We start from the raw sequence: 23,796 nt of genomic DNA on the forward strand, positions 1-23,796 counted from the left end.
AGCTTTTATTTGTTCATGTTCCATCCATCAGACTTTATTAAAGAACCGCCATGACATCATCACTTGGACTTTTATGTCCCTTCAACGGTCCTCAACTTTTATTGGGAAAGGTCGCCCAGGTCCAACTGATGTAGGTGGCGCTGTTGCACACCTCAAGTCAACCACCTGGGATCACGCCATCACTGTTGTCATGGCGACGCTGAAGAAGACGTCTGCTCCCCTCCCCCGCACACACTTAACGCTCCAGTTGTTGTGTGAGAAAGCAGCTCGCTTCTCCAAATATTATGGGATGTCTGAGGCATTATCAGCCTGCTGATTGATGAGGCGGCTCGCTGAGAACATGGCGTCAGACCCAGGTCCAGACTGTTGCTTCTACATGTGGAGGTCCAGACTGTTGCTCCTACATGTGGAGGTCCAGACTGTTGCTCCTACATGTGGAGGTCCAGACTGTTGCTCCTACATGTGGAGGTCCAGACTGTTGCTTCTACATGTGGAGGTCCAGACTGTTGCTTCTACATGTGGAGGTCCAGACTGTTGCTCCTACATGTGGAGGTCCAGACTGTTGCTTCTACATGTGGAGGTCCAGACTGTTGCTCCTACATGTGGAGGTCCAGACTGTTGCTTCTACATGTGGAGGTCCAGACTGTTGCTCCTACATGTGGAGGTCCAGACTGTTGCTCCTACATGTGGAGGTCCAGACTGTTGCTCCTACATGTGGAGGTCCAGACTGTTGCTTCTACATGTGGAGGTCCAGACTGTTGCTTCTACATGTGGAGGTCCAGACTGTTGCTTCTACATGTGGAGGTCCAGACTGTTGCTTCTACATGTGGAGGTCCAGACTGTTGCTTCTACATGTGGAGGTCCAGACTGTTGCTTCTACATGTGGAGGTCCAGACTGTTGCTTCTACATGTGGAGGTCCAGACTGTTGCTCCTACATGTGGAGGTCCAGACTGTTGCTCCTACATGTGAAGGTCCAGACTGTTGCTCCTACATGTAGAGGTCCAGACTGTTGCTCCTACATGTGAAGGTCCAGACTGTTGCTTCTACATGTGGAGGTCCAGACTGTTGCTCCTACATGTGGAGGTCCAGACTGTTGCTCCTACATGTGGAGGTCCAGACTGTTGCTTCTACATGTGGAGGTCCAGACTGTTGCTCCTACATGTGGAGGTCCAGACTGTTGCTCCTACATGTGGAGGTCCAGACTGTTGCTCCTACATGTGGAGGTCCAGACTGTTGCTCCTACATGTGGAGGTCCAGACTGTTGCTTCTACATGTGGAGGTCCAGACTGTTGCTCCTACATGTGGAGGTCCAGACTGTTGCTTCTACATGTGGAGGTCCAGACTGTTGCTTCTACATGTGGAGGTCCAGACTGTTGCTTCTACATGTGGAGGTCCAGACTGTTGCTTCTACATGTGGAGGTCCAGACTGTTGCTTCTACATGTGGAGGTCCAGACTGTTGCTTCTACATGTGGAGGTCCAGACTGTTGCTTCTACATGTGGAGGTCCAGACTGTTGCTCCTACATGTGGAGGTCCAGACTGTTGCTCCTACATGTGGAGGTCCAGACTGTTGCTCCTACATGTAGAGGTCCAGACTGTTGCTCCTACATGTGAAGGTCCAGACTGTTGCTTCTACATGTGGAGGTCCAGACTGTTGCTCCTACATGTGGAGGTCCAGACTGTTGCTCCTACATGTGGAGGTCCAGACTGTTGCTCCTACATGTGGAGGTCCAGACTGTTGCTCCTACATGTGGAGGTCCAGACTGTTGCTTCTACATGTGGAGGTCCAGACTGTTGCTCCTACATGTGGAGGTCCAGACTGTTGCTTCTACATGTGGAGGTCCAGACTGTTGCTTCTACATGTGGAGGTCCAGACTGTTGCTTCTACATGTGGAGGTCCAGACTGTTGCTCCTACATGTGGAGGTCCAGACTGTTGCTCCTACATGTGGAGGTCCAGACTGTTGCTCCTACATGTGGAGGTCCAGACTGTTGCTCCTACATGTGGAGGTCCAGACTGTTGCTTCTACATGTGGAGGTCCAGACTGTTGCTCCTACATGTGGAGGTCCAGACTGTTGCTCCTACATGTGGAGGTCCAGACTGTTGCTCCTACATGTGGAGGTCCAGACTGTTGCTTCTACATCAATCAATCAATCAATCAATGTTTATTTATATAGCCCTAAATCACAAGTGTCTCAAAGGGCTGTACAAGCCACAACGACATCCTCGGTACAGAGCCCACATACGGGCAAGGAAAACTCACCCCAGTGGGATGTGAATGTGAATGACTATGAGAAACCTTGGAGAGGACCGCATATGTGGGTAACCCTCTAGGGGAGACCGAAAGCAATGGATGTGGAGTGGGTCTGACATAATATTGTGAAAGTCCAACACATCAGCGAAAGTCCAGTCCATAGTGGGGCCAGCAGGAACCATCCCGAGTGGAGACGGGTCAGCAGCGTAGAGATGTCCCCATCTGATGGACAGGCTAGCGGTCCACCCCGGGTTGGGAGCAGAGAAGAAAAGAAACGGCAGATCAACTGGTCTAAAAAGGGAGTCTATTTAAAGGCTAGAGTATACAAATGAGTTTTAAGATGAGACTTAAATGTTTCTACTGAGGTAGCATCTCTAACTTTTACCGGGAGGGCGTTCCAGAGTACTGGAGCCCGAATAGAAAACGCTCTATAGCCCGCAGACTTTTTTTGGGCTCTGGGAATCACTAATAAGCCGGAGTTCTTTGAACGCAGATTTCTTGCCGGGACATATGGTACAATACAATCGGCAAGATAGGCAGGAGCTTGACCGTGTAGTATTTTATACGTAAGTAGTAAAACCTTAAAGTCGCATCTTAAGTGCACAGGAAGCCAGTGCAAGTGAGCCAGTATAGGCGTAATATGATCAAACTTTCTTGTTTTTGTCAAAAGCCTTGCAGCCGCATTTTGTACCATCTGTAATCTTTTAATGCTAGACATAGGGAGGCCCCAAAATAAAACGTTACAGTAATCGAGACGAGATGTAACGAACGCATGGATAATGATCTCAGCATCGCTTGTGGACAAAATGGAACGAATTTGAGCGATATTACGGAGATGAAAGAAGGCCGTTTTAGTAACACTCTTAATGTGTGACTCAAACGAGAGAGTTGGGTGGAAGATAATACCCAGATTCTTTACCGAGTCTCCTTGTTTAATTGTTTGGTTGTCAAATGTTAAGGTGGTATTATTAAATAGATGTCGGTGTCTAGCAGGACCGATAATCAGCATTTCCGTTTTCTTAGCGTTGAGTTGCAAAAAGTTAGCGGACATCCATTGTTTAATTTCATTAAGACACGCCTCCAGCTGACTACAATCCGGCGTGTTGGTCAGCTTTAGGGGCATGTAGAGTTGAGTGTCATCAGCATAACAGTGAAAGCTAACACCGTACTTGCGTATGATGTCACCCAGCGGCAGCATGTAAATACTAAAGAGTGCAGGGCCAAGAACCGAACCCTGGGGAACTCCGCATGTTACCTTAACATAGTCCGAGGTCACATTGTTATGGGAGACGCACTGCATCCTGTCAGTAAGATAAGAGTTAAACCAAGACAAGGCTAAGTCTGACATACCAATACGCGTTTTGATACGCTCTAATAAAATATTATGATCAACAGTATCGAAAGCGGCGCTAAGATGAAGAAGCAGCAACATAGATGACGCATCAGAATCCATCGTTAGCAATAGATCATTAGTCATTTTTGCGAGGGCTGTCTCCGTAGAGTGATTTGCCCTGAAACCGGATTGAAAAGGTTCACAGAGATTGTTAGTCACTAAGTGTTCATTTAGCTGCTGTGCTACAATTTTTTCGAGGATTTTCGAGATAAACGGAAGGTGGGAGACCGGTCGGTAGTTTACCAGGAGATCAGGATCGAGGTTAGGTCTTTTGAGCAGAGGATGAATAACCGCTTTTTTGAATGCTAGGGGAACAGTGCCAGAGGAAAGTGATAAGTTTATAATATTTAACACTGATGGACCTAATAATACAAAAAGCTCCTTGATAAGTTTCCCAGGAATTGGGTCAAGTAAACATGTTGTTTGTTTTGTCCCATTTACACATTTTGACAATTCCTCTAATGTTATTTCATCAAAGAGAGAGAAACTATTTTGGAGGGCAGTGTCCGTCGTATATACAGTCGTATTTGTGTTAATAGCACCCAGTTGTAGCTGAGATGCATTGTCTTTAATCTCCTTTCTAATGACTTCAATTTTCTTATTAAAGAAATTCATAAAGTCATCTGCTGAGTGGGTGGAGCTACTGGGAGGAGTCCCTTGTTGGGTTAGCGACGCTACCGTACTAAACAGAAATGTAGGATCATTTTTGTTGAGGTGGATGAGATTTGAGTAATATTTAGCTTTAGCTGAGGTAAGCATGCATTTACAAGTTATTAAACTATCACACCATGCTTGATGGAAAACCTCAAGTTTAGTCGCACGCCATTTGCGTTCCAGCTTTCTACATGATAGTTTATGAGCTCTAGTTTCTTCTGTAAACCATGGGGTACGCCTTTTAGGGGCCCTTTTTAGCTTTAGCGGTGCTATACTATCAATGGTGTCGCGCAGGGCGTCGTTAAAGTTGTTAGTGAGGTTATCAATAGAGCCCACATAATTTGGGAATGGTGCCATTACCGAAGGCAGTAGGTCAGTAAGAGTCGTCGTTGTGGCAGCATTAATGTTGCGGCTGCTATAGTAGTTATTATTATTATTATTAGTTTGTTGACAATGAGTCAGAACTTCGAATTTTATAAGGTAATGATCGGACATTACTTTAGTGTACGGGAGTATCGTAACTTTAGAGGTGGTGACACCCCTGACAAGCACTAGATCTATCGTATTACCGTTGCGATGCGTGGGTTCATTTATTATTTGTGTAAGACCACAGCTATCAATTATAGTCTGGAGCGCCACGCATGGAGGGTCCGATGGGGTATTCATATGGATATTAAAGTCCCCCATTATGATTATATTGTCGGCGTGCGTCACTAGATCAGCAACAAACTCTGAGAATTCACTGATGAAGTCCGAATAGGGCCCAGGGGGGCGGTAGATAACAGCCAGGTGGAGAGGCAGCGGTGTGACAAACCTCAAAGTGAGCACCTCAAACGAGTTATATTTATTATTTAGGTTAGGTGTAAGATTATAGTTTTCATTGTATATTAGTGCGACACCCCCTCCCCTTTTAAGAGGTCGGGCAACATGTGTATTGGTATAGTTAGGAGGAGATGCCTCATTTAGCGCAAAAAAATCGTCTGGTTTGAGCCAGGTCTCGGTGAGTTTGTTGTCTCTAATGACTTCATTAACTAATAATGTTTTGGAAGATAATGATCTTATGTTTAAAAAGCCCATATTATAGGTAGTGGGCTGTTTTGAGGATTGTTTGTTGAAATTATCCGAAGTAGCAATATTAATAATGTTGCGTTTATTATGCGTATTGCACTTTAAATAGTTTCGACCATATCTAGGAATTGATACGACGGGGATATTCAGATTGTTTGCTTGATGTTGCGATAAACTGAACGCATCATAGTTAGCTACCTCAGTACAATGTATGTCTGCCTCTGACACGGTCACAAAAGAAAAAACATTATGTGAGTTGTGTTTTATTCTAAGAGAATTGCTATGTGTGCAGGGATTATCCAGCCTGACGCCGGCTAGTTCTAGTTTAAATGGCTTCTTACCCGGAGACTCCACGCTTCTTTGGTTAGCTTTTCTCTTTGTTGTTAGCCCAGCTCGGCATCCCCGCTTCTGCTTCCGCTCGCACCGCTTATGTCGTCTCCATTGGCGGTCACCGCTAGCACTTGACTCCGCTGCTACAAAGGCCGCTCGATGTAGCCCACGAAGTATTCCCATGCTAGCGAGGAGGTCCACCGTACATGCATCTTTCAGTCTATAACGACCCGATCCATCCACATCCAGAATTGTCTATCGGTCGTATGTGATCACAGAGTGTTCACGCTTTGAGCCAGCCATGAAATTGACAGAAATGACGGGTGTTTTTTGCCAAATCGCTCTACACTCCCAAGAGCATTAGTGAGCCGCAGCATTCTCATGCGCCGCCATCTTGTGTTAGTTTACATGTGGAGGTCCAGACTGTTGCTCCTACATGTGGAGGTCCAGACTGTTGCTTCTACATGTGGAGGTCCAGACTGTTGCTTCTACATGTGGAGGTCCAGACTGTTGCTCCTACATGTGGAGGTCCAGACTGTTGCTCCTACATGTGGAGGTCCAGACTGTTGCTCCTACATGTGGAGGTCCAGACTGTTGCTTTTACATGTGGAGGTCCAGACTGTTGCTTCTACATGTGGAGGTCCAGACTGTTGCTCCTACATGTGGAGGTCCAGACTGTTGCTCCTACATGTGGAGGTCCAGACTGTTGCTTTTACATGTGGAGGTCCAGACTGTTGCTTCTACATGTGGAGGTCCAGACTGTTGCTTCTACATGTGGAGGTCCAGACTGTTGCTTCTACATGTGGAGGTCCAGACTGTTGCTCCTACATGTGGAGGTCCAGACTGTTGCTCCTACATGTGGAGGTCCAGACTGTTGCTTCTACATGTGGAGGTCCAGACTGTTGCTCCTACATGTGGAGGTCCAGACTGTTGCTCCTACATGTGGAGGTCCAGACTGTTGCTCCTACATGTGGAGGTCCAGACTGTTGCTCCTACATGTGGAGGTCCAGACTGTTGCTCCTACATGTGGAGGTCCAGACTGTTGCTCCTACATGTGGAGGTCCAGACTGTTGCTCCTACATGTGGAGGTCCAGACTGTTGCTTTTACATGTGGAGGTCCAGACTGTTGCTCCTACATGTGGAGGTCCAGACTGTTGCTCCTACATGTGGAGGTCCAGACTGTTGCTCCTACATGTGGAGGTCCAGACTGTTGCTCCTACATGTGGAGGTCCAGACTGTTGCTCCTACATGTGGAGGTCCAGACTGTTGCTCCTACATGTGGAGGTCCAGACTGTTGCTTTTACATGTGGAGGTCCAGACTGTTGCTTCTACATGTGGAGGTCCAGACTGTTGCTTCTACATGTGGAGGTCCAGACTGTTGCTTCTACATGTGGAGGTCCAGACTGTTGCTTCTACATGTGGAGGTCCAGACTGTTGCTTCTACATGTGGAGGTCCAGACTGTTGCTTCTACATGTGGAGGTCCAGACTGTTGCTCCTACATGTGGAGGTCCAGACTGTTGCTCCTACATGTGGAGGTCCAGACTGTTGCTCCTACATGTGGAGGTCCAGACTGTTGCTCCTACATGTGGAGGTCCAGACTGTTGCTCCTACATGTGGAGGTCCAGACTGTTGCTTCTACATGTGGAGGTCCAGACTGTTGCTCCTACATGTGGAGGTCCAGACTGTTGCTCCTACATGTGGAGGTCCAGACTGTTGCTCCTACATGTGGAGGTCCAGACTGTTGCTTCTACATGTGGAGGTCCAGACTGTTGCTCCTACATGTGGAGGTCCAGACTGTTGCTTCTACATGTGGAGGTCCAGACTGTTGCTCCTACATGTGGAGGTCCAGACTGTTGCTCCTACATGTGGAGGTCCAGACTGTTGCTTCTACATGTGGAGGTCCAGACTGTTGCTCCTACATGTGGAGGTCCAGACTGTTGCTCCTACATGTGGAGGTCCAGACTGTTGCTTCTACATGTGGAGGTCCAGACTGTTGCTCCTACATGTGGAGGTCCAGACTGTTGCTCCTACATGTGGAGGTCCAGACTGTTTCTTCTACATGTGGAGGTCCAGACTGTTGCTCCTACATGTGGAGGTCCAGACTATTGCTCCTACATTATTATTATTATATTATAGAGGTTTATTTGAAATAGGGACAGATACAAAAACATAGACATCTGAAACAGTTATCCGATGCATGCATCACAGTGTTTGTAGCCAAAGCTAATTTACAACACTTGTCCCCAACAACAACAACAACAACACAGATCCAACATCATTAAAATAGGAAAATAAAAAATAGAGTGAGTTGATAATAATGATAATAGTAATAACACAGACAAAGTGCAAACTAGATAAAAGCCAATAATAATAATAATAACACAGATAAAGTGCAGACTAGATAAAAACCAATTAGTAAAAATGAGTAAAAACTAAACATGGGAACACGATTGTTGCTCAACTAGCCATAATTTTGTTTGTTTTTTGAAAGTGACAAGTGCAGGTATACTTTTCAAAGTGTCCGGTAAAGAGTTCCATAGTTGTGGTCCTTTTATTGAAAAGGCAGTCTACATGTGGAGGTCCAGACTGTTGCTTCTACATGTGGAGGTCCAGACTGTTGCTTCTACATGTGGAGGTCCAGACTGTTGCTTCTACATGTGGAGGTCCAGACTGTTGCTTCTACATGTGGAGGTCCAGACTGTTGCTCCTACATGTGGAGGTCCAGACTGTTGCTCCTACATGTGGAGGTCCAGACTGTTGCTCCTACATGTGGAGGTCCAGACTGTTGCTTCTACATGTGGAGGTCCAGACTGTTGCTTCTACATGTGGAGGTCCAGACTGTTGCTCCTACATGTGGAGGTCCAGACTGTTGCTCCTACATGTGGAGGTCCAGACTGTTGCTTCTACATGTGGAGGTCCAGACTGTTGCTCCTACATGTGGAGGTCCAGACTGTTGCTCCTACATGTGGAGGTCCAGACTGTTGCTCCTACATGTGGAGGTCCAGACTGTTGCTCCTACATGTGGAGGTCCAGACTGTTGCTCCTACATGTGGAGGTCCAGACTGTTGCTTCTACATGTGGAGGTCCAGACTGTTGCTCCTACATGTGGAGGTCCAGACTGTTGCTCCTACATGTGGAGGTCCAGACTGTTGCTTCTACATGTGGAGGTCCAGACTGTTGCTCCTACATGTGGAGGTCCAGACTGTTGCTCCTACATGTGGAGGTCCAGACTGTTGCTTCTACATGTGGAGGTCCAGACTGTTGCTCCTACATGTGGAGGTCCAGACTGTTGCTCCTACATGTGGAGGTCCAGACTGTTTCTTCTACATGTGGAGGTCCAGACTGTTGCTCCTACATGTGGAGGTCCAGACTATTGCTCCTACATTATTATTATTATATTATAGAGGTTTATTTGAAATAGGGACAGATACAAAAACATAGACATCTGAAACAGTTATCCGATGCATGCATCACAGTGTTTGTAGCCAAAGCTAATTTACAACACTTGTCCCCAACAACAACAACAACAACACAGATCCAACATCATTAAAATAGGAAAATAAAAAATAGAGTGAGTTGATAATAATGATAATAGTAATAACACAGACAAAGTGCAAACTAGATAAAAGCCAATAATAATAATAATAACACAGATAAAGTGCAGACTAGATAAAAACCAATTAGTAAAAATGAGTAAAAACTAAACATGGGAACACGATTGTTGCTCAACTAGCCATAATTTTGTTTGTTTTTTGAAAGTGACAAGTGCAGGTATACTTTTCAAAGTGTCCGGTAAAGAGTTCCATAGTTGTGGTCCTTTTATTGAAAAGGCAGTCTACATGTGGAGGTCCAGACTGTTGCTTCTACATGTGGAGGTCCAGACTGTTGCTTCTACATGTGGAGGTCCAGACTGTTGCTCCTACATGTGGAGGTCCAGACTGTTGCTCCTACATGTGGAGGTCCAGACTGTTGCTTCTACATGTGGAGGTCCAGACTGTTGCTTCTACATGTAGAGGTCCAGACTGTTGCTTCTACATGTGGAGGTCCAGACTGTTGCTCCTACATGTGGAGGTCCAGACTGTTGCTCCTACATGTGGAGGTCCAGACTGTTGCTTCTACATGTGGAGGTCCAGACTGTTGCTTCTACATGTGAAGGTCCAGACTGTTGCTTCTACATGTGGAGGTCCAGACTGTTGCTCCTACATGTGGAGGTCCAGACTGTTGCTCCTACATGTGGAGGTCCAGACTGTTGCTTCTACATGTGGAGGTCCAGACTGTTGCTCCTACATGTGGAGGTCCAGACTGTTGCTCCTACATGTGGAGGTCCAGACTGTTGCTCCTACATGTGGAGGTCCAGACTGTTGCTCCTACATGTGGAGGTCCAGACTGTTGCTTCTACATGTGGAGGTCCAGACTGTTGCTCCTACATGTGGAGGTCCAGACTGTTGCTCCTACATGTGGAGGTCCAGACTGTTGCTCCTACATGTGGAGGTCCAGACTGTTGCTCCTACATGTGGAGGTCCAGACTGTTGCTCGTACATGTGGAGGTCCACATGTAGAAGGTTCTGCTTCAGCAACATGTACTAGTTGTTTTTACAACTCTGTCATGTTGATCCTTTGGCACCATGTGAACACCACCAAATGGTGTCAGTGCGCTTTGAACACAGTGTGAATCAGGTGTGAATTGCAAGTGAAAATGCTGTGAATCAGGTTTAAAGCACATGTGAAAATTGTGTGAATCAGGTTTAAAGGACATGTGAAAATGGTGTGAATCAGGTTTGAAACACATGTGAAAATGGTGTGAATTGCAAGTGAAAATAGTGTGAATCAGGTTTAAAGACCTACTGAAATGATATTTTTTCATTTAAACGGGGATAGCAGATCCATTCTATGTGTCATACTTGATCATTTTGCGACATTGCCATATTTTTGCTGAAAGGATTTAGTAGAGAAAATCGATGATAAAGTTCGCAACTTTTGCTCGCTGATAAAAAAGCCTTGCCTGTACCGGAAGTAGCGTGACGTCACCGGAGGAAGGACTGCTCACATCTGCACATTGTTTACAATGGAGCGAGAGAGATTCGGACCGAGAAAGTGATGATTACCCCATTAATTTGAGCGAGGATGAAAGATTCGTGGATGAGGAACGTTAGAGTGAAGGACTAGAGTGCAGTGCAGGACATATCTTTTTTCGCTCTGACCGTAACTTAGGTACAAGCTGGCTCATTGGATTCCACACTCTCCTTTTTCTATTGTGGATCACAGATTTGTATTTTAAACCACCTGGGATACTATATCCTCTTGAAAATGAGAGTCCAGAACGCCAAATGGACATTCACAGTGACTTTTATCTCCACGACAATACATTGGCGAAGCTCTTTAGCTACTGAGCTAATGTGATAGCATCGTGCTTAAATGCGGATAGAAACAAAATAAATAAGCCCCTGACTGGAAGGATAGACAGAAGATCAACAATACTATTAAAGCATGGACATGTAACTACACGGTTAATGCTTTCCAGCCTGGCGAAGCTTAGCAATGCTGTTGCTAACGACGCCATTGAAGCCAACTTAGCTACGGAACCTCGACAGAGCTATGCTAAAAACATTAGCTCTGCACCTACGCCAGCTCTCATCTGCTCATCAACACCCGTGCTCACCTGCGTTCCAGCGATCGACGGTACGACGAAGGACTTCACCTGATCATCGATGCGGTTGGCGAGACGGAGGAAGTCAAGGTGAGGTTGTTCGGCTAGCGCGTCTGCTATCCTCAAAGTCCTCCTGGTTGTGTTGCTGCAGCCAGCCGCTAATACACCGATCCCACCTACAACTTTCTTCTTTGCAGTCTCCATTGTTCATTAAATAAATTGCAAAAGATTCACCAACACAGATGTCCACAATACTGTGGAATTATGAGATGAAAACAGAGCTTTTTTGTATTGGATACAATGGTGTACCAATACTTCCGCTTCAACCATTGACGTCACGCTCATACGTCATCACACATAGACATTTCCAGCCGGAAGTTTCCCGGGAAATGTAAAATGTCACTTTATAAGTTAACCCGGCCGTATTGGCATGTGTTGCAATGTTAAGATGTCATCATTGATATATAAACTATCAGACTGCGTGCTCGCTAGTAGTGGCTTTCAGTAGGACTTTAAATTACAAGTGAAAACAGTGTGAATCAGACTCAAACCAGATGTGATCACAGTGTGAATCAGGTTCGATGAGTTTGTAAACATAAAATAAATCAGGTTTTAACCATATGTAACTATAGCGTGAATCAAGTTTGAACCACATGTAAACATAGGTTGAATCAGGTTTGAATTACAACTAAACATAGTGTGAATTAGGTTTGAACCACAAGTAAACAGTGTGATTAAGGTTTGTACCAAATGTGAACATAATGTGAGTCAGGTTTGAACCACAAGTCAGCAGTGTGAATCATGTTTGAATCACATGTAAACAGTGTAAATCAGGTTCAAACCAAATGTAAACACAGTGTGAATCATGTGTGAATCACATGTAAACAGTGTAAATCAGGTTCAAACCAAATGTAAACACAGTGTGAATCATGTGTGAATCACATGTAAACAGTGTAAATCAGGTTCAAACCAAATGTAAACACAGTGTGAATCAGGTTTGAACCATGTTTAAACATAGTGTGAATCAGGTTTGAATGGCATGTAAACATTGTGAATCAGGTTCAAACCACATGTAAACATTTTGAATCAGGTTTGAACCACAAGTGAACACAGTGTGAATTAGGTTTGAACCACATGTAAACATAGTGTGAATCAGGTTTGAACCACTTTTTAAACGGTGTGAATTAGGTGTGAACGACAGTGTAAATCATCTAAACACAAGTGAACACAGTGTGAATCAGGTTTGAACCACATGTAAACATTGTGTGAATCCGGTTCAAACAACATTATAAACATAGTGTGAATCAGGTTCCAACCACATTATAACATAGTGTGAATCAGGATTGAACCACATGTAAACATAGTGTGAATCAGGTGTGAACGACGCTGTAAATCAGATTCAAACCACAAGTGAACATACTGTGAATCTGGTTTGAACAGCATGTAAACATTGTGGGAATAAGGTTTGAGCCACATTATAATCATAGTGTGAATCAGGTTTGAACATTTAAACATTGTGTGAATAAGGTTCGAGCCACATTATAAACGTAGTGTGAATCAGTTTTGAACCACATGTAAACATAGTGTGAATCAGGTTTGAATGGCATGTAAACATAGTGTGTATCAGGTTCAAGCCACATTATAAACATAGTGTGAATCAGTTTTGAACCACGTCTAAACATAGTGTGAATCAGGTTTGAACAACATGTAAACAGTGTGAATCAGGTTCAAAGTACATTATAAACATAGTGTGAATCAGTTTTGAACATGTAACCAAAGTGTGAATCAGGTTTGAACAACATGTAAACATTGTGTGAATCAGGTTTGAACCACATTATAAACATAGTGTGAATTAGGTTTGAACCATGTCCAAACAGTGTGAATCAGGTTCAAACCACATTATAAACAGTGTGAATCAGGTTTGAACAACTTGTAATAATAGTGTGAATCAGGTTTGAACCACAAGTTAACATACTGTGAATCAGGTTTGAACCACATTATAAACATTGTGTGAATCAGGTTCAAACCACATTCTAAACATCAGGCTTGAATAACCTGTAAACATAGTGTGAATCAGGTTTGAATGGCTTGTAAACACAGTGTGAATCAGGTTTGAACCACATGTAAACATAGTGTGAATCAGGTTTGAACCACATGTAAACATAGTGTGAATCAGGTTTGATTGGCATGTGTTAACATAGTGTGAATCAGGTTTGAAGAACATGTAAACATTGTGTGAATAAAGTTCAAGCCACATTATAAACAGTGTAAAACAGGTTTGAACCACATGTAAACATAGTGTGAATCAGGTTTGAACCACATTTAAACATTGTAAATCAGGTTTAAATGGCATGTAAACATAGTGTGAATCAGGTTCAAGCCACATTATAAACAGTGTGAATCAAGTTTGAACCACATTATAAACATTGTGGGAATAGGGTTCAAGCCACATTATAAACATAGTGTGAATCTGGTTTGAACCACATGCAAACATTTTGTGAATAGGGTTCAAGCCACATTATAAACCTAGTGTGAATCAGGTTTGAACCACATGCAAACATTGTGTGAATAGGGTTCAAGCCATATTATAAACCCAGTGTGAATCAGGTTTGAACCACATGTAAACATTGTGTGAATCATAATTGAGTAGTGTGTGAATGAGAAGTGGATGAGAAGTGAAAGTGTAGTAATGATGAGTACAGTGTGTTGAAAGTGTAGTAATGAGTGTTTGTTCAGTGAAGGAGAGGAGGTGATGAAGATAACGGCAGAATTAGTGAGCATTATTGATTAGCTGTAGAAGACAAGTGTGCCATCATTGATCTTCTCTCAGGAAGAGTTTTCCTGGATTTGGACTGAAGAACAACATCTTCTACACACCAACAGTGGACTTGTCAGGTGATGACATCACAGGGTGTCAGGTGATGACATCAGAGGGTGTCAGGTGATGACATCAGAGGGTGTCAGGTGATGACATCAGAGGGTGTCAGGTGATGACATCAGAGGGTGTCAGGTGATGACATCACAGGGTGTCAGGTGATGACATCAGAGGGTGTCAGGTGATGACATCACAGGGTGTCAGGTGATGACATCACAGGGTGTCAGGTGATGACATCAGAGGGTGTCAGGTGATGACATCAGAGGGTGTCAGGTGATGACATCCGAGGGTGTCAGGTGATGACATCAGAGGGTGTCAGGTGATGACATCCGAGGGTGTCAGGTGATGACATCAGAGGGTGTCAGGTGATGACATCAGAGGGTGGGTGTGTCCTGAAGTGGTCCAGAAACAAAAGGGTTTATTATCAGCTGATAGATGACATTGGAGGTGCGACACAACTGCATGAGTCACTTGCACTTCATGCCTGCTGATAAGCACACTTGACTGACTTCTTCATGCACTTAACACACTTGACTGACTTCTTCATGCACTTAACACACTTGACTGACTTCTTCATGCACTTAACACACTTCACTGACTTCTTCATGCACTTAACACACTTCACTGACTTCTTCATGCACTTAACACACTTCACTGACTTCTTCATGCACTTAACACACTTGACTGACTTCTTCGTGCACTTAACACACTTGACTGACTTCTTCATGCACTTAACACACTTGACTGACTTCTTCATGCACTTAACACACTTCACTGACTTCTTCATGCACTTAACACACTTGACTGACTTCTTCATGCACTTAACACACTTGACTGACTTCTTCATGCACTTAACACACTTCACTGACTTCTTCATGCATTTAACACACTTCACTGACTTCTTCATGCACTTAACACACTTGACTGACTTCTTCATGCACTTAACACACTTCACTGACTTCTTCATGCACTTAACACACTTGACTGACTTCTTCATGCACTTAACACACTTGACTGACTTCTTCATGCACTTAACACACTTGACTGACTTCTTCATGCACGTAACACACTTGACTGACTTCTTCATGCACTTAACACACTTGACTGACTTCTTCATGCACTTAACACACTTGACTGATAGACTCGCTGGTTTAGTGCTGTTCTTGTGTGGTCTGTTCAAGTCAAACAAGGACAATTTACTGCTTCTCCTTTGTTATTTTACACCTTTCAGAGCTGTCTGCTATATATACTGTGTACTACTATATATATACACCTCTGTGTACTACTATATATATATACACCTCTGTGTACTACTATATATATACACCTCTGTGTACTACTATATATATACACCTCTGTGTACTACTATATATATACACCTCTGTGTACTACTATATATATACACCTCTGTGTACTACTATATATATACACCTCTGTGTACTACTATATATATACACCTCTGTGTACTACTATATATATACACCTCTGTGTACTACTATATATATACACCTCTGTGTACTACTATATATATACACCTCTGTGTACTACTATATATATACACCTCTGTGTACTACTATATATATACACCTCTGTGTACTACTATATATATACACCTCTGTGTACTACTATATATACACCTCTGTGTACTACTATATATATACACCTCTGTGTACTACTATATATATACACCTCTGTGTACTACTATATATATACACCTCTGTGTACTACTATATATATACACCTCTGTGTACTACTATATATATACACCTCTGTGTACTACTATATATATACACCTCTGTGTACTACTATATATACACCTCTGTGTACTACTATATATACACCTCTGTGTACTACTATATATATACACCTCTGTGTACTACTATATATACACCTCTGTGTACTACTATATATACACCTCTGTGTACTACTATATATACACACCTCTGTGTACTACTATATATATACACCTCTGTGTACTACTATATATATACACCTCTGTGTACTACTATATATACACCTCTGTGTACTACTATATATATACACCTCTGTGTACTACTATATATATACACCTCTGTGTACTACTATATATACACCTCGTACTGTATACTATATACTGTGTACTGTATACTATATACTGTGTAGTGTATACTATATACTGTGTAGTGTATACTATATACTGTGTAGTGTATACTATATACTGTGTAGTGTATACTGTGTAGTGTATACTATATACTGTGTAGTGTATACTATATACTGTGTACTGTGTAGTGTATAGTGTATACTATATACTGTGTAGTGTATACTGTGTAGTGTGTAGTGTATAGTGTGTACTATATAGTGCCATCTTGCAGGTTCTATGGACCATCAAACATCTTTGAACAGTTTGATGTTTGTTTTATTCTTTCAATAAAAGATGTCCGCTGTCGTTCTTCACTTTGTCGCGTCGTCGTCTGCCTCCCGCTCTTTTCCTCCCGCTCTTTTCCTCCCGCTCTTTTCCTCCCGCTCTTTTCCTCCCGCTCTTTCCTCTCACGCTCCGCGTCCGCTTCCTCCTCGCTCCTCTCTCTCCCGGCTGCTCCCCTTTTCTTCAGCAAGAGGAGATTGGATGATTGTGCCCAGGTGCACGGATGGCACACCTGGGCACAATTGCGGCGTTGCTCCCGCCTCGCCCCGCCTCTCTACATGTATATACTGTATGTCAATCATATTCAAGTACTATTAGTACTACCACACACCATCCTGTTTAAGTACTATTAGTACTACCACACACCATCCTGTTTAAGTACTATTAGTACTACCACACACCATCCTGTTTAAGTACTATTAGTACTACCACACACCATCCTGTTTAAGTACTATTAGTACTACCACACACCATCCTGTTTAAGTACTATTAGTACTACCACACACCATCCTGTTTAAGTACTATTAGTACTACCACACACCATCCTGTTTAAGTACTATTAGTACTACCACACACCATCCTGTTTAAGTACTATTAGTACTACCACACACCATCCTGTTTAAGTACTATTAGTACTACCACACACCATCCTGTTTAAGTACTATTAGTACTACCACACACCATCCTGTTTAAGTACTATTAGTACTACCACACACCATCCTGTTCAAGTAGTATTAGTACTACCACACACCATCCTGTTCAAGTACTATTAGTACTACCACACACCATCCTGTTCAAGTACTATTAGTACTACCACACACCATCCTGTTTAAGTACTATTAGTACTACCACACACCATCCTGTTCAAGTACTATTAGTACTACCACACACCATCCTGTTTAAGTACTATTAGTACTACCACACACCATCCTGTTTTAGTACTATTAGTACTACCACACACCATCCTGTTTAAGTACTATTAGTACTACCACACACCATCCTGTTTAAGTACTATTAGTACTACCACACACCATCCTGTTTAAGTACTATTAGTACTACCACACACCATCCTGTTTAAGTACTATTAGTACTACCACACACCATCCTGTTTAAGTACTATTAGTACTACCACACACCATCCTGTTTAAGTACTATTAGTACTACCACACACCATCCTGTTTAAGTACTATTAGTACTACCACACACCATCCTGTTTAAGTACTATTAGTACTACCACACACCATCCTGTTTAAGTACTATTAGTACTACCACACACCATCCTGTTTAAGTACTATTAGTACTACCACACACCATCCTGTTTAAGTACTATTAGTACTACCACACACCATCCTGTTTAAGTACTATTAGTACTACCACACACCATCCTGTTTAAGTACTATTAGTACTACCACACACCATCCTGTTCAAGTAGTATTAGTACTACCACACACCATCCTGTTCAAGTACTATTAGTACTACCACACACCATCCTGTTCAAGTACTATTAGTACTACCACACACCATCCTGTTTAAGTACTATTAGTACTACCACACACCATCCTGTTCAAGTACTATTAGTACTACCACACACCATCCTGTTTAAGTACTATTAGTACTACCACACACCATCCTGTTTTAGTACTATTAGTACTACCACACACCATCCTGTTTAAGTACTATTAGTACTACCACACACCATCCTGTTTAAGTACTATTAGTACTACCACACACCATCCTGTTTAAGTACTATTAGTACTACCACACACCATCCTGTTTAAGTACTATTAGTACTACCACACACCATCCTGTTTAACCCTAACCCTAATAATACTATCATCTTCACTCAGTATGTTTGTGTTGTAGTACTAATAATACTATCATCTTCACTCAGTATGTTTGTGTTGTAGTACTAATAATACTATCATCTCCACTCAGTATGTTTGTGTTGTAGTACTAATAATACTATCATCTTCACTCAGTATGTTTGTGTTGTAGTACTAATAATACTATCATCTCCACTCAGTATGTTTGTGTTGTAGTACTAATAATACTATCATCTTCACTCAGTATGTTTGTGTTGTAGTACTAATAATACTATCATCTTCACTCAGTATGTTTGTGTTGTAGTACTAATAATACTATCATCTTCACTCAGTATGTTTGTGTTGTAGTACTAATAATACTATCATCTTCACTCTGTATGTTTGTGTTGTAGTACTAATAATACTATCATCTTCACTCAGTATGTTTGTGTTGTAGTACTAATAATACTATCATCTTCACTCTGTATGTTTGTGTTGTAGTACTAATAATACTATCATCTTCACTCTGTATGTTTGTGTTGTAGTACTAATAATACTATCATCTCCACTCTGTATGTTTGTGTTGTAGTACTAATAATACTATCATCTCCACTCTGTATGTTTGTGTTGTAGTACTAATAATACTATCATCTCCACTCTGTATGTTTGTGTTGTAGTACTAATAATACTATCATCTTCACTCAGTATGTTTGTGTTGTAGTACTAATAATACTATCATCTTCACTCAGTATGTTTGTGTTGTAGTACTAATAATACTATCATCTTCACTCAGTATGTTTGTGTTGTAGTACTAATAATACTATCATCTTCACTCTGTATGTTTGTGTTGTAGTACTAATAATACTATCATCTTCACTCTGTATGTTTGTGTTGTAGTACTAATAATACTATCATCTTCACTCTGTATGTTTGTGTTGTAGTACTAATAATACTATCATCTTCACTCTGTATGTTTGTGTTGTAGTACTAATAATACTATCATCTTCACTCTGTATGTTTGTGTTGTAGTACTAATAATACTATCATCTCCACTCTGTATGTTTGTGTTGTAGTACTAATAATACTATCATCTCCACTCTGTATGTTTGTGTTGTAGTACTAATAATACTATCATCTTCACTCTGTATGTTTGTGTTGTAGTACTAATAATACTATCATCTTCACTCAGTATGTTTGTGTTGTAGTACTAATAATACTATCATCTTCACTCAGTATGTTTGTGTTGTAGTACTAATAATACTATCATCTTCACTCTGTATGTTTGTGTTGTAGTACTAATAATACTATCATCTTCACTCAGTATGTTTGTGTTGTAGTACTAATAATACTATCATCTTCACTCTGTATGTTTGTGTTGTAGTACTAATAATACTATCATCTTCACTCTGTGTTTGTGTTGTAGTACTAATAATACTATCATCTTCACTCAGTATGTTTGTGTTGTAGTACTAATAATACTATCATCTCCACTCTGTATGTTTGTGTTGTAGTACTAATAGTACTATCATTTCCACTCTGTATGTTTGTGTTGTAGTACTAATAATACTATCATCTTCACTCAGTATGTTTGTGTTGTAGTACTAATAATACTATCATCTCCACTCAGTATGTTTGTGTTGTAGTACTAATAATACTATCATCTCCACTCAGTATGTTTGTGTTGTAGTACTAATAATACTATCATCTCCACTCAGTATGTTTGTGTTGTAGTACTAATAATACTATCATCTCCACTCAGTATGTTTGTGTTGTAGTACTAATAATACTATCATCCCCACTCAGTATGTTTGTGTTGTAGTACTAATAATACTATCATCCCCACTCAGTATGTTTGTGTTGTAGTACTAATAATACTATCATCTCCACTCAGTATGTTTGTGTTGTAGTACTAATAATACTATCATCTTCACTCAGTATGTTTGTGTTGTAGTACTAATAATACTATCATCTTCACTCAGTATGTTTGTGTTGTAGTACTAATAATACTATCATCCCCACTCAGTATGTTTGTGTTGTAGTACTAATAATACTATCATCCCCACTCAGTATGTTTGTGTTGTAGTACTAATAATACTATCATCTCCACTCAGTATGTTTGTGTTGTAGTACTAATAATACTATCATCTCCACTCAGTATGTTTGTGTTGTAGTACTAATAATACTATCATCTTCACTCAGTATGTTTGTGTTACAGATCTACGACTCGGAGGGAACCTTGTTGCACTTTCTGGATGGCAACGACCCGTCCAAGTCCAGCTGGATGCGCTACATCCGCTGTGCCCGACACTGTGGGGAGCAGAACATGATGGTGGTGCAGTACAGGTAAGAACACACCTGTGGTAGTTCTTACAGTACATGATGATGGTGGTGCAGTACAGGTAAGAACACACCTGTGGTAGTTCTTACAGTACATGATGATGGTGGTGCAGTACAGGTAAGAACACACCTGTGGTAGTTCTTACAGTACATGATGATGGTGGTGCAGTACAGGTAACTCTCGGATGAAACGGTTTTAATTCAGCAGATAAGTTATTTTTGTGTATGTTTACCCGAGGTAAGTGGTGTGTAATCTGCTGCAGGACATTTTCATGTCAACTATTGCACATTTTCATGTCAACTATTGCACATTTTCATGTCAACTATTGCACATTTTCATGTCAACTATTGCACATTTTCATGTCAACTATTGCACATTTTCATGTCAACTATTGCACATTTTCAAGTCCACTATTGCACATTTTCAAGTCAACTATTGCACATTTTCATGTCAACTATTGCACATTTTCATGTCAACTATTGCACATTTTCATGTCAACTATTGCACATTTTCATGTCAACTATTGCACATTTTCATGTCAACTATTGCACATTTTCATGTCAACTATTGCACATTTTCATGTCAACTATTGCACATTTTCATGTCAACTATTGCACATTTTCATGTCAACTATTGCACATTTTCATGTCAACTATTGCACATTTTCATGTCAACTATTGCACATTTTCATGTCAACTATTGCACATTTTCATGTCAACTATTGCACATTTTCATGTCAACTATTGCACATTTTCATGTCAACTATTGCACATTTTCATGTCAACTATTGCACATTTTCATGTCAACTATTGCACATTCTCATGTCAACTATTGCACATTTTCATGTCAACTATTGCACATTTACATGTCAGCTATTGCACATTTTCATGTCAACTATTGCACATTTTCATGTCAACTATTGCACATTTTCATGTCAACTATTGCACATTTGCATGTCAACTATTGCACATTTTCATGTCAACTATTGCACATTGTCATGTCAACTATTGCACATTGTCATGTCAACTATTGCACATTTTCATGTCAACTATTGCACATTTTCATGTCAACTATTGCACATTTTCATGTCAACTATTGCACATTCTCATGTCAACTATTGCACATTTTCATGTCAACTATTGCACATTCTCATGTCAACTATTGCACATTTTCATGTCAACTATTGCACATTTTCATGTCAACTATTGCACATTTTCATGTCAACTATTGCACATTTTCATGTCAACTATTGCACATTTTCATGTCAACTATTGCACATTTTCATGTCAACTATTGCACATTGTCATGTCAACTATTGCACATTTTCATGTCAACTATTGCACATTTTCATGTCAACTATTGCACATTTTCATGTCAACTATTGCACATTTTCATGTCAACTATTGCACATTTTCATGTCAACTATTGCACATTTTCATGTCAACTATTGCACATTGTCATGTCAACTATTGCACATTCTCATGTCAACTATTGCACATTCTCATGTCAACTATTGCACATTGTCATGTCAACTATTGCACATTCTCATGTCAACTATTGCACATTCTCAGCCTTTGACTGTAAATAACCAACATTTGGACGCAGGCATGACAGGAATTGACATTTGCTGATAGAAACCTTTTAAAGGAAACACCTCAAGAGGCCACGCCCCCTCCAGCAGGTGTCTTTGTTTTTGATAGCTGATGAAAGTGCCATGCTGCAGTGTTCAAAGTGTGTGAGGTCACGGGTGTGGCCACAACAACACCAGGTGGGACAATAATGGTGTGTGTGCTGCAGGTCCAGCATCTTCTACCGGGCGTGCATGGACATCCCGCGGGGAAGTGAGCTGCTGGTGTGGTACAACGACTCCTACACCTCCTTCTTCGGTATCCCGCTGCAGTGTGTGGCTCAGGATGAAAACCGTGAGAAAGGATTCTGTCTTTGGTCCTGTCAGCACGGGGATGAAGGAGTGGTGTGCTTGTGCTCCTCAGTCAACGTTCCAGCCTCGGTGGTGGAGGCCATGACTCGCCAGGAGTCCTTGCAAGCCTTCAACAAGAACGGCAAGCCTTCGTCCTCCATGGTCTTCCCCCAGACACCCTGCGCTAGAACCTTCTCCATGCTGGACAAGAGCGGCGCCCCCTTTCACTCCGAGTCCTCCTTCGGCCAGCTGGGCTCCAAGAACCAGCGAGTCCTGGCCAGTCCCACGTCCACCAGCCAGCTGAGCAGCGAGTTCAGTGACTGGCACCTCTGGAAGTGTGGCCAGTGCTTCAAGACCTTCACCCAGAGGATCCTGCTCCAGATGCACGTCTGCCCCCAGAACCCAGACAGGTCAGGACCACACCATGTCACCCCGGTGTGGGGGAGGGCGTGAGCGTGTCTCATGACACATACAGATAGATGAGTACATAAACAGTCACTCCAGGGGGGGCGTGAGCGTGTCCCTTGACACATACAGATAGATGAGTACATAAACCGTCACTCCAGGGGGGGCGTGAGCGTGTCTCATGACACATACAGATAGATGAGTACATAAACAGTCACTCCAGGGGGGCGTGAGCGTGTCCCTTGACACGTACAGATAGATGAGTAAATAAACCGTCACTCCAGGGGGGGCGTGAGCATGTCTCTTGACACATACAGATAGATGAGTAAATAAACCGTCACTCCAGGGGGGGGCGTGAGCATGTCTCTTGACACATACAGATAGATGAGTACATAAACAGTCACTCCAGGGGGGCGTGAGCGTGTCCCTTGACACGTACAGATAGATGAGTAAATAAACCGTCACTCCAGGGGGGGGCGTGAGCATGTCTCTTGACACATACAGATAGATGAGTAAATAAACCGTCACTCCAGGGGGGGGCGTGAGCATGTCTCTTGACACATACAGATAGATGAGTACATAAACAGTCACTCCAGGGGGGCGTGAGCGTGTCCCTTGACACGTACAGATAGATGAGTAAATAAACCGTCACTCCAGGGGGGGGCGTGAGCATGTCTCTTGACACATACAGATAGATGAGTAAATAAACCG

The 23,796-nt window shown here is 42.1% G+C and overlaps 1 protein-coding gene across 7 annotated transcripts in view; it reads left to right on the forward strand.

The window, feature by feature from the left end:
* The window catches only part of LOC133632729 (putative histone-lysine N-methyltransferase PRDM6), a 157,888-nt gene that overhangs the window by 43,629 nt on the left and 90,463 nt on the right, over nucleotides 1–23,796 (forward strand). For all 7 annotated transcript variants that reach the window (XM_062025355.1, XM_062025354.1, XM_062025357.1 and 4 more), the window contains 3 exons: nucleotides 20,640–20,767; nucleotides 22,560–22,684; nucleotides 22,754–23,090. In XM_062025355.1, coding sequence (XP_061881339.1) covers nucleotides 20,640–20,767; nucleotides 22,560–22,684; nucleotides 22,754–23,090 — 590 coding nt within the window. The remainder of the gene's footprint in view (nucleotides 1–20,639; nucleotides 20,768–22,559; nucleotides 22,685–22,753; nucleotides 23,091–23,796) is intronic.

The sequence above is a fragment of the Entelurus aequoreus genome, linkage group LG17 (genome assembly GCF_033978785.1).
Source record: "Entelurus aequoreus isolate RoL-2023_Sb linkage group LG17, RoL_Eaeq_v1.1, whole genome shotgun sequence".
Lineage (NCBI taxonomy): Eukaryota > Metazoa > Chordata > Actinopteri > Syngnathiformes > Syngnathidae > Entelurus > Entelurus aequoreus.